The sequence below is a fragment of the Podarcis bocagei genome (genome assembly GCF_964188305.1).
Source record: "Podarcis bocagei genome assembly, chromosome: 6".
NCBI classification, from domain to species: domain Eukaryota; kingdom Metazoa; phylum Chordata; class Lepidosauria; order Squamata; family Lacertidae; genus Podarcis; species Podarcis bocagei.
The window spans coordinates 10,541,438-10,553,592 of record NC_138130.1 but is presented as its reverse complement, the minus strand read 5'-3'; the positions used below and the strand labels follow the sequence as shown (position 1 = coordinate 10,553,592).

General features: G+C 42.4%; 1 protein-coding gene across 10 annotated transcripts in view; it reads right to left on the bottom strand.

Moving 5' to 3' along the window:
• Positions 1-12,155, bottom strand: part of LMO7 (LIM domain 7) — a 148,682-nt gene that overhangs the window by 93,234 nt on the left and 43,293 nt on the right. For all 10 annotated transcript variants that reach the window (XM_081198243.1, XM_081198239.1, XM_081198242.1 and 7 more), the window contains 2 exons: positions 4,355-4,425; positions 1,404-1,473 (listed from right to left, as the gene is read on the bottom strand). In XM_081198243.1, coding sequence (XP_081054369.1) covers positions 1,404-1,473; positions 4,355-4,425 — 141 coding nt within the window. The remainder of the gene's footprint in view (positions 1-1,403; positions 1,474-4,354; positions 4,426-12,155) is intronic.

The window sequence follows — 12,155 nt, the reverse complement described above, 5'->3', positions numbered from 1 at the left end:
ATTTGCTAATTGGAATGCTGCCCTTCCTGCAGTACACAATGCCCGATTCAAAACGTTCAATCGCTCCCCAAACATTTTCAAGAGAAATAACATTCAAATGTGCTTAGTGACGAACAGTACTGTGAAGAATGCTACGGGTTCTGTTCTAAAAATAATCCTACCTACCATGCCCAAGGCATTAAAATACTACTTCACCTGAGGGAACTCACCTCTTCTTTGTTTTAAAAATAATTTATTACCTATAAACATTTTGGTCAGCAACTCACGTTCCAACTGGTGAGATATTTTTAACACATCTAAAAAGGCTGGCTATCAATACCTCCCTTCTCCCAAACATCTTCCAGTAGGTGAAGAGCTGTGTCTTGGTACAGCCCCTCTCATTATACAACACGGATGCTCACCTTAAGATACCAAGGCTTCTGATCCCCCCCCCTACACTGCACTTATGCCATCAGCAATAAAGTTGCTCTCTAGTTCTCCTCATCTTCTGAGGACCACGCTAGATGCTGCATAGACATCTATGATGGATCTGCCCCCAACATGCTTTTCTTTGGTAAGCAGAAAAGCATTTTTACCCTTTCTTCAGTGGTAATCTGCCATAAAATGTCTATTTTGGTTCAGTATCACTCTTCCTGCTATGGAAGGGTTAAATGTTGACTCACTGCGCAAGGGAATGTGGTGTAAAAATATATCTACCTGTATCCCCCAGGGGGGAAATAGCTAATGTGTCCAACATAGGAAGTGTTAAGAGCCCCTAGACCTGAAGTTGCTTATCCCTATTAAAAATACATTTTCTGTTTCAAATGGTGCAATGAAACAAACTAATCTGCTGTTTCAAAATATAATTCATTTGCTTAGCAACGGCAGGAGAGTTTGTTAAATTTAAATGAATACCATCATTGGAGGAAAGATAGGGGATCATGGTGGGAGTGAATAAAACACTAGATAAGTTACTTTAAAACGTGACCCAGATGTTGCATATGGAGGCAGGAAGTAAAGAGAGAGAGACGACTATCCTTTTAAAGGCAACATTAGTAATGCTTAGTAATTGTGTTGGTATGAAGAATGAGATGAAACCCAATTCAAGGAAAATATTGCTGTACATTACTAGGCTTGGCATAGCTTTACCAATATCAATACATTAAGAACATGTTGTGAACATCTAGTAAGTCTATACTGTAACATGCAAACCACAAGGGGGAAGCCAGATGTTGTTGGACTACAATTCCCATCATCCCTGACCTCCTGCCATACTGGGGCTGATGAGAGGGCACAAATGGCCAGTACTGCACCCAAACCTTATATTAATATCACCTCTAAAAATCCAATTTGCCAATGCTAATTTCAATAAACAAAATCCAGAAAGCAAAACTGACAATGCAAAAATATTCTTTACGACTTACCAGACCAGCTATTGGTGTTGACAGACGATTAATCTTTCTAATGATGCCAGGTTTGATCTTGTTAATTAGACTAGAAAAGAATGAGAGTTAACCAGGTTTTATAATGCAATTTTACTCTAGGGCTAAACATAAGCATTAAAATTACAAAGTACTGCTCCTCTCATTTAAACTATATGAATCAATTAAACAGATGACAACTGCCTTTGCCTCAGCTTTTCTACTGATAAAAAATATAACATATGCATGTGTACACGTAAGTATCAAAAGACTTGGAAATGTAAAACAAAGAAACAAAAATCTTTAAGCATGGGAAAATACATACTAAACAAATACAATGTACGGTAATTACACAAAATATTGCTGTTCGTACCATGAAGCTGCATGCATAGACAAGAATCTTTTCTGTTTTGTTTTGTGCAACCTGCTATTTTAAAAAAAAAAGTTGTTTCAAACTTTCTACCTTCTGGGAACCCTTGGATTTACCCGCCAAGGAATCCCCCCCCTGTGCATTGCGAGAGTTTGGGAGTGTCTTAGAGCTGATGGTTCACAAGAACTGCTGGCCAGACCTTTTGCCGGTCTCACCACAGCTTCAACTGCACAGAGAATGCAACCATCACATTGTAAGAAGAGACTAGTGAAAGGGACGGGCGGGGTTGTCTTTTAGAGAGGCTTATGCACCATTTTCAATTTTGGGAATTCATGAACTTCAATTCATTGGGAATAGCCTCTAATAAGCTTCTGGGGAACTCTTGTGCTCCTCGTTTAGAAAAGTTGTACTGACCAAGCAAGGACCAGTTCCCTTACCCAGACAGAACAAAAGCAAACACCACCCATGTAAGATAAGACTACACTTTGCTACGAAGAAGAGGGGGGAAAGTATTAGTCATCACTCCCATCATTACTACAGAGAAGGACAAACAAATGTGACTTGGAACAAAGTTGTTCAGTACCCTCTTGTAGCATATGCATCACAGCCAATTTACACAACTGGGAGATTCATCATACACTTACAAAGCAGGTCCAACTAGAGCACTGACCAGTTCAACATACAAAACTGGAGCTGAAATGAACGCTGGGCTTAGTCCAGCTGGCAGCAGCTACAGTTACACAGTGTTATGTGAACAGGCAGCACCCAAGACTCCCCAAAGCAGATTTTTAACAAGGCAGAACTCAATCAATATTCTGCCTCCAGTTTTGACAGTCCTAACAGAGTGGTTCACACAGGCAAGTAGCTCACAACTGCTTACTTGCCAGGGTTTTGTGGACTAACTCTACTTAAAGGCGTTAAGATAAATCACATATGCATGTCATCACTTGATGTGATGGTTGTCAGGTGGTGAGCTATATGTGTGAACCAGCCCCACCAAGAATGAGGCATGGACTCCAAAGGTCTTAATTTAGGAAGATTCATTATGACAAAGTTGAAAAATTGCCTATAAATACAGTATCTGAAGCAAAATAAAACTTCAGAAACAGTAACAGCTCTGTCTCCCACAAGCCTGGTGCCCTAGATCGCTGTAATTGAAGGTCTTCCATTTATATACAACAGCATGCCAACAGGTAAAAACGTTTTTTTCTCAGTTCGCTCACAAATACTTGAGAATAAGTGGAGGGGAGAACATCAAGTGAATGATCTATAAACCCTAACCATAGAATTAAACAAGTTGCAGCAGTGCAGCTTTGCATTCTCAGAAAGAATTTCATTTCTAAAGGCTATCATCCAAGATCTTTCTTGATTGCAAGTGGATGCTCATTAGTATGAATGAAGGGAAGCTTCAAAAACGGGGGCAGTTTCATCTGCCAAATGCCAGATATTTTCACATTTCTATTGCCAAATATGACAAAAGCACTTAGGAAAATATATCTTTGAAAAGGGTACCTGGTAGGAGTTTTAAACCTTTCCAAAAACCACAACTACTTATTAAACATGTGGCAGAGGAAGAGAGGGAGAAGTACCATGCTGATGTTTAAAAAGGTTGGGGCACTGGGAGAATAGTACCATAGCATTCCCAAATACTGACACTTTTGGGGTATCCTTTTGCTAGATAATATGTAAGAGAAGCCAGGAAGAGAAAGCTCCCTCTCCTCAGATGATTGAGGAATTTAGTTGTAAATAGACTTTCAACAGAAACTGACTTGATTCACACATCCCAGGCTAATGTACAGGAAAGAACTTGGGGTTCTCCACTGATGAACACACTTTCTAATGTTCCAAAACATTCTCAGTTTTTTAAAAATACATATATTTAAAATGCTTATTTTGAGAGAAAATACAAATGAATGCTCATGTGTATTTCTTTCTCTTACCACGTCACAACTTATGTTGGAATTGGGGTGGTAGGGACATATGGGGAAACACATGACAAATATTGCATGTGATATGTATCATGTAATACATATTGAAAAACACACCAGCACCTTCCAGATGTTGTTGGGTGCCCATCAGCCCCAGCCAATATGACCAATGGCCAGGGATTCTGAGAGCTGCAGTTCATCAACATCTGGACGGCCACAGGATCCCAACCTCTGAACTAAACGATCCTCAGAATTGGTGTTGATACAACCCACCTTCTCTGCAGATTTTTTTGGCAACACTTGGCTGAAGAGGAGGACTGTGTCACATTATGCATGGGAATAATAGAAGTGGATAGGTTTATACCAAAATTGCCTCTGTTGAAGGTGGTTAATATTTAGTTTTATATGCATCAAACAAAGTATAGAAGAGAAATGCATTAAATAAAACACCCAAGAGCGCACACAATTATATTTTCAGTTGCAATTAAACATTTTTCATGTTAGCCATGGGGTGCGCAAGGCATCCTGGAAGACAAAGCAAAATACTAAGTCTTGTAAGCCTGAGAAGAGCAGAACTGCTTCTGCTGTTGCACTCATCAACAGCTTTAAAAAGCTTTACAGATAAATGCTAGCCTTTTCTTGTCAAAAATACTTACTCACACAGGAGGACTCCATTTTCCAAAGCAGCACGGAAGTCGTTCTTCCCAAAACTTTTCCCAGTAGCTGCCTAGAAAGAAAACATATCATAAGCTGTCTTTTCAGAAAATGGGAAACAAGAGAATGCTTCCCTTTTAGACATATACATAGGATGTTATTTCTCAAATCTGCAATTTTACTCAGAATGGTGAAAAACCTCCCCGGCCCCCTTATCCTGGTGAGTGTGACAAGTTCCAATCTCCCTCCCAAGTTTGGACATAGAGAAGGGGCAGAATAGGATCCACGCTGTTGTGTTCCGTAGGTTTCAGAAACACACAGGAGCTGCAAGTATGATCTCTACCCTTCCATCCTAGTTCACCTAGGAAGACACATTGACCCCAACCTCACACTGATTTTTGTAGGTTTGTAGTAATGTCAGGGGCAACCACACGTTTTGAGTTGACTATCAGCATCCCTAATGATTATTCATGCTTAGGAATGCAAGACTATGCTATCTTTTAATGAGGGCACAGGTGACATTATATCAGGGAAATGGCCCCGATAACAAATTTGCTGCATTCTTAAGGTGTTTTACTTCAAGGGCCTGAAAGTTTGTTCAAAACTATGTCTACCATACTGTGTCTCTATTCATAATCTGCAGGTTCCCATTGCAATTCATTCCTGCAACTTTCATTAAACATACAGGGTTAAAGGGTAAAGGTAAAGGGACCCCTGACTGTTAAGTCCAGTCGTGAACAACTCTGGGGTTGTGGCGCTCATCTCGCTTTACTGGCCAAGGGAGCCGACGTTTGTCTGCAGACAGTTTTTCTGGGTCATGTGGCCAGCATGACTGAGCCGCTTCTGGCGAAGCATAGAGCAGCGCACGGAAATGCCCTTTACCTTCCTGCCGGAGCGGTACTTATTTATCTACTTGCACTTTGATGTGCTTTCGAACTGCTAGGTTGGCAGGAACTGCTAGGTTGTTATGCCTTAACGCATTAGTAATGCATTCATAACGACATTCAAGCCAGAAAAACAAATAGCTGCTAAACCCTCAAATGTCTTCCCACCCCCTTCATAAATTACCATTCTTCTGAACCATTCTTTGCTAATGGCATTCATCTTTTTAAAGAGTTATACTAGTGTCTGTATTATTTGATCATTTGGATATTGCCCTCTACATGGAGCTGCCTTTAAAGACAATCTGGAAATTACAGTTAGTACAGTATGCCAAAGCAAGAAATTGGAGATAGACATCAAGGATCCTGAACACTGATCCTGAAAGGTCAAAGCTGCATGACCTAATCATTTCTAGGCTAAATTTAAGATGACTGTCTTATAAAGCCCTCTGATATCACTTGAGGGACCAGGTATATGAAATTCCACTTCATGTTGGCAGCCTGCCTGGGTGCTTAGATCAAGGAGAAGTTTTTCATTGTTCCAGCACTAGGGTGATGACACAAGATAAGGCCTTCTTGGTGGTAGCACCCCAGTTATGACCTACCTTCTCTCTGGAAGTAAGCATGGCATGGACATTGTTGACATTTAAGTGCCAGGTTAAAATCTGTTTGCCCAGAGACTTGTGGAACATCAGTCTGCTGCTGCAATTGGTATGCTGGAATGTTTATTATGTATTTTATTTGTAATAATAATAATAATAATAATAATAATAATAATAATAATTTGTTGCAATACCACCAACTACAGGGTGTGTTTCGAGAAGACAATAAAAGAAATGGATTTGGAAGTAATAAATCTAAAATTGAGACAGAACCGTTGAGTAGTAAAAGGAAAATACTGTCAAAAATATATAAGATATTATTAGAGTGGAACACACAGGATGAGGAGGTAAAAAGTGTTATGATAAGATGGGCTCAGGATTTGGGACTCAACATCGATTTTGAGAGGTGGGAAAAATTGTGGACAAAAACAATTAAATTTACAGCATGACTGGCACTTAAAGAGAATTTAATGAAGATGATGTACCGCTGGTACATCACACCAAGTAAGCTTGCCAAAATGTACAGGAATCAGGATAAAGCCTGCTGGAAATGTAAGGACAAAGAGGGGAATTTTTTGCATATGTGGTGGACTTGCTCTAAGATCAAAGCCTTTGGGATTTTATATATAATGAATTGAAAAATGTAAAGTATAATTTCAGTAAAAAACCAGAGGCTTCTCTGTTGGGGCTAATTGAGGAAATTCAAACGAAAGATGTAAAATTGTTTATGTGTGCCACAACGGCTGCAAGAATACTCCTGGCCCAGAAATGGAAGCAGCAAGAACTCCCCACATTGGAAGATTGGCAAGTAAAGATGGTCGAATACGTGGAGCTGGCAAAGCTGACGGGAAAGATCCGGAATCGGCGTGATGAACTGTTTCAAAAGGACTGGGGCAAATTTATACTTTATATGAAATAAAATTGTAAACAGTTGAAAACGTTTGTAGGTTTGTGTTGAAATGTTTGGTAATGGGAAATTAAGGAGCTGATTTACATTTAAGAAGGTGATTGCTAAAAGATTGATATAAGGTAAAAAAGTGGATATAGGAATGTGAAGAAATTGGTAAAGGTGTGTGGAAGTCTGTTAGAGGGAGGGAAGGAAGTTGATGCTTTATTTAAGCAATGCTTTAAGTTATGGATTTTTTTATTTTTCATATGGAAATGTAATAAAATATGGAAAACTTAAAAATTATATTTAAAAATAATAATAATAGTAATAATAATAGTATTTTGTTACAGTTGTTGCTTTAATTGCTGTTTTAGTCCACTCTGGGATTAATTGATGAAGGGAGGTTTAAAAATGTCCTTAATAAATAAATATCACAGGCAGCCAACAGTTTTATTTCTAAGGTACTTTAGTAAGTATGACATTTAAGAAATGCAATTAGCTGACAACTTGTACTTTCAACACACACAAAAAATGGGATGCATCAACTAGAGTAGACAAAAAAAAGAGAATCGATCTCAATGTACTGAAGAAGGAGTAGGTTGTACTCTTTTTTTTAAAAAAAAAAATCCTAGAGGAATACCTCATCTAGCTGAAACATGCTGGGCATCATTAAATAGCTCATTCTGCATATTGAGATCAGCGCATACTTTGCATCACAATGTCTAATCTCACTAGAAACTGCATACAGAAGGAATTACAGAACAGAGGTTTTTCCCAGCAGGCAATGCGCAGCATTCTCCACTGGCCAAGTTGACGCAAACTATGTTAACTAATCCCCACATCCCTGTGTCTGCTACCTTTGCCCTACAGCCTTGGTAATGATATCCTGTATTAGATAGGGCATTGCTTTTCATAAAAAGGTTTGATAAGAGCCTCTTACCTGCCTTTGATATGTTTTTGACATTAGAGATGTCTAGTAGCTGTGGATTTCCTGCTCATATCGCTTTGGTAGCCAGCATGACATTATATTTAAATGAACACTCAGCAAAGATAGCGTTGTTCAGTTCTCCCCAAGCTAAATACAGCCCTGCCCACTCTACTGTTCTGGCTCAGAAAAACAGAAAAAGACTGCTTCAAAAATGGCATTTGGCAACTGTTGTATGACTGCTGTTTAAAAGCCAAGGTCTATTTTACTACTCGTCCCCTTAAGCCATTAATATATCATATCACTGTGGTGATAAATCGTTAGCTTTATGATTCATACTTCGATCACACACACCATTCACCAACTGGTTAATTCAGAGGTGTGGTGCATTTCTTTAATCCACATCAATTAAAGAAAAAGAAAAAGAAATCCGGAGTGCGTCGCATGCACCTCATTTGACAAATCACATTCCAGAAGAAACGAGGCTATCAATTTCAGAGCATTCAACTTCCTTTACTCCAGTGCCTACACCCAAGTATGAGCCTGCTTTGCTTTCAATGCATAAAGAACTAATTATTTAAACAACATTTCTGAAATTCCTGTGTAATTACTTGTTTGCTACTGTCAAAGTTTACTGAAGTAGATTTTCAATGCTCTTTGTGATATCCATACTTTAGTTCTAGGTTAGTCTTGTTGACTTCTTTTTCCGTGTGGCAAAAGAGAAGATTAAGGATTTAAATATTTATGTGGAGTGAAACACTCACATTAACCAGGTATTACTAACCAGTAACATATAGAATTTACCCAATGACTACTGAAGAACTAAAAGCAGATAAAGATCATACTTAGGACATGGGCAGCCAATATGTCCACCCAGTTAAACCTTGTCTGGTGAGCAGGCTATATCACACAGGGGTCCTTGCTGCTACTTGCTAAGTAATCATTTATTATTTATTTAGAATAATTTATATATCACTTAAATTTGTGGTTTCTAAGTGGTATGCAATACACATCCACATGCACACATATATAAAGATCAATTAAAATTAATAGGATCAGAGAAACTAGAAGTTATATCCTGTCAATGGTACCCTTGTAAGACTTTAAGAGGTTATCTAGACCCTAGAATACAGTGGCTAATAAAAGTTATCATTTGAGTTGATTGCCATCTATTTTCATCTCACAACTAAGAAGCAGCAAAATGTAAACACAATGCAAAATGGCTGCATTAGGAGATTCTTTCTGGGTACTGTGTTCCAGCGGTGGAGCCACCAACATACCTTAATGAACACTGGTTTGTGACATGAAGAGGCATTGCCAAGGCTGCTATTGCTGTGGCATACATACACCACATTGTAATTTAAATATTTAGTTACTGCTGGAAAATAAACAATAACTTGAAGCTTCCAGGAATAATAATAATCAATTCAGCAACATCTAGGAGAGCCAAGTTTCCCAAATTTGGTCTATTGCAACGGTGCTATATCTTTTCCCACAGGAGTTAAAGGATGTGTAATTAATGCAAATAAAGGTAATTGTCCTAATTTAATTCTAGTGGCCATGCTTTTCAAACTCTGCAGGAGTCACTCAGCATATTAAGGTAAATAAAGAGCAACAGTTAAACACCGAGTTGAAGAACGTATAAGAAGACTATTTCAAACAGCCTAATTCAATTGACCAATATAAAAACAGTCAGCTTTGGAATTCAATGCTGGTATTACAAAGTAACTACCCTATTTCTAATAACATGTGTTACAGTAAGTTTGGGAGGGATGTATTTTGTAACAGACACCACTCACTTACTGTGATTATAGATTTTGCATTTCTGGTTGTAGTCCATTTCATTACTGGGATGCCTAAAGCAGTGTTTCCCAACCACTGTTCCGTGGCACACTAGTGTGCCGCGAGATGTTGCCTGGTGTGCCACGGGAAAAATTAAAAAATTCGAAAGATTTTTTTTTTAAGTCAAATTTTTGATTGGGGCGCCGTCACCAGATGACCCCTGGGGTTCCCTCCCTCCCTCCCGCTCTGCGCCTCCCTCCTCCTCCTCCTCCTCCTCCTCCTCCTCCTCCTCCGGGGAGGCCCTTCCTGGCTCTTGGCCAAGGCTTGGCAGCTGCCACTCACTCACTCGCTCGCCCACCCGTCCCTCCATCCCTGCACCCGGCCTCTCCCCCTCCGTCCCCGGCGCGGGGGCTGCCGGGATCCGTAGTCCCCTCGCCCTTGGGCTCCGCGCCCGCGCGGGGTGCGTGAACTATGTTTCCCAGCGTGGCCTGGCGGGCCGGGCGTTTTGTTTGAAGCGCTCTTCTCCCGGCCATGGAATGAGCGCGGCGGCGGCCGGGCGGGCAGGGGCTCTTCCGCGCAGACCCCGCGCAGCCTGCCTGCGCCCCCGCGGAGATCGGGCGGCAGGATGGAGCCCGGGGATCCCCGCGGAGGCGGAGCGGCGGCGGCGGAGGCTGCCCCCCAGGTAGGGCTGCGTCGGGGGGGGGTTTATTTTTGCAATGCTGCATCCACGCCGGAGGGGACGCATCGGACCGCGGGGAGACCCCTTGGCGGGCGTGCAAGGCAATGCATGCGTGCAGGCGTTGCATGGAGTGCAGTGCAATGCAATGGCAACGCGGCGCCCTGCATGCATGCATGCAACTTCCACCGGCGCTCCGGACTTGGCAGGTGAGGGGGGTCCCCAGTGGGCGGCAGAGAGAGCCAGGAGGGCGAAGGGGAGCTGGGGGGGAGCAGCGCTGCTCCCCGAGCCGAGCCCGGGGGGAAACTTCGGCGTCGTTGCGCCGGGTGTTGGAAGCGGAGGCTGGCGGGGGGCCCTCACCTGCAAAACCTGGTCGCCTCTCATATATTTCGTGCCTTGCATTCATCGCCCGCTTTCTCCTCCAAGGAGCTCCCAGGGGCGCGCGTGGTTCTCCCCGTGTTATCCTCGCAACAACAGCCCTGCGAGGTGGGTCAGGCGAGTGGCCCAAGGGAGCACCCAGGGATTGTCCTGGCCAGGTGGGGTGATTTGAACCCTGCTCTCTGCCCGGTCTTCGTCCTCATTTAGCCCCCACATGTGCATGACTGTGCATAACTGAGGTTTTCCCCCCTCGTCTTGGCTATGGTGTGAGTCTGTGCTGTTAATTAATGGGGTTCTGCCTTCGGAGAAGATGAGCCAGCCCTCAAGGAGGTGATTATGTAATTTGCTAGCAATTCATGTCCCTCCCGGCGTGACGCTGCACGCTGACGTCACGGGGCTGTAATGGTGGTGTGCCTCGAGATTTTTTTCATGAAACAAGTGTGCCTTTGCCCAAAAAAGGTTGGGAAACACTGGCCTAAAGGAATGTGTTGCGTAATAAGATCTATAGCTTTACCAGAGGTTTCACATGGTACATTTCATATCTAAATGGAGTGTTCCTTGATGAGGTAACCAAAACAGATTTGGGAACTAGGTCCTGACTTGTAAGGATTGCATTCCTCTGTGTCAATGAAAGTTCTCTGTAAAGCAATACCATTCACGCAAGACCATGTTTCGTATTCTATTCCCCTTCCCCATCACAGCAGGGAGTTTGGGGCTGTGTGTGTAAAAGGATGAAAAGCTGGCTTGGCCATTGGTGTCACAAGACCTTGAGCAGAATGTGCAGAAAAAAAGGAGGGAGAAAACAGCCTGATTAGAAAAACTAACCAACAAACTTAAACCGACACGGGGACAAATAGAAGAAGACGCCTTACACAGCCCAACAAGACAACGACAAGAATCCACCAACAGCGTACGAATCAATATGGCTAACCTGATTCAAAAATACCCACCCACCCCACTCACACACGAAAACAAAGTTCACCACAGCCTAGGCCAGGGATCTGCAACCCGTGGCTCCGGAGCCACATGTGGCTCTTTTACACCTTTGCCGTGGCTCCGGGGCAGATACTAGCGAGGGGAGGAGGCGCATTGTGCGCCCCGACACACCCCACTGTGGCGGGCGCTGTACTGGCTGTGACGTCGCATGGGGGCGGTGCGTGTGTTAGTCACACACCGTCCCGACGTCACCTTCCCGCCCGCCCGCTACATTGTAAGAGGCATGTACGCTGGTCACTGCATTGAAAGGGGGCATGTACGCTGGTCACTGTTTTGAAGGGGAGTGAAGAACACACACACACAAAAAGGTAACTTGTTAATTTAACGTTTATTTCTATGAGGAGAATTCTGAGGGGTCAAACAAAGAAATAATAAAAAAGTGACAAAAAAGTTATTTTTATAATGACGAGTTTTGCGGCTCCCAGTTTTTTTTCCTTCGGAAACGGGTCCAAGTGGCTCTTTTTGTCTTAAAGGTTGCAGACCCCTGATCTAGGCCAACCACAACCTCTCTCACCACAAGTGAACAGTAAAAGGAACACAAGCGAATAGTAAAAACCCGCACAAGCGACGCTGACACAAAAACCCACACAACATTAAGTAGAATAGAAATATTGCCACCCGACCCCACCCCCACTCACCATTCCCCCCTCCACCTCTTTCCCCCTTTTCTTCCT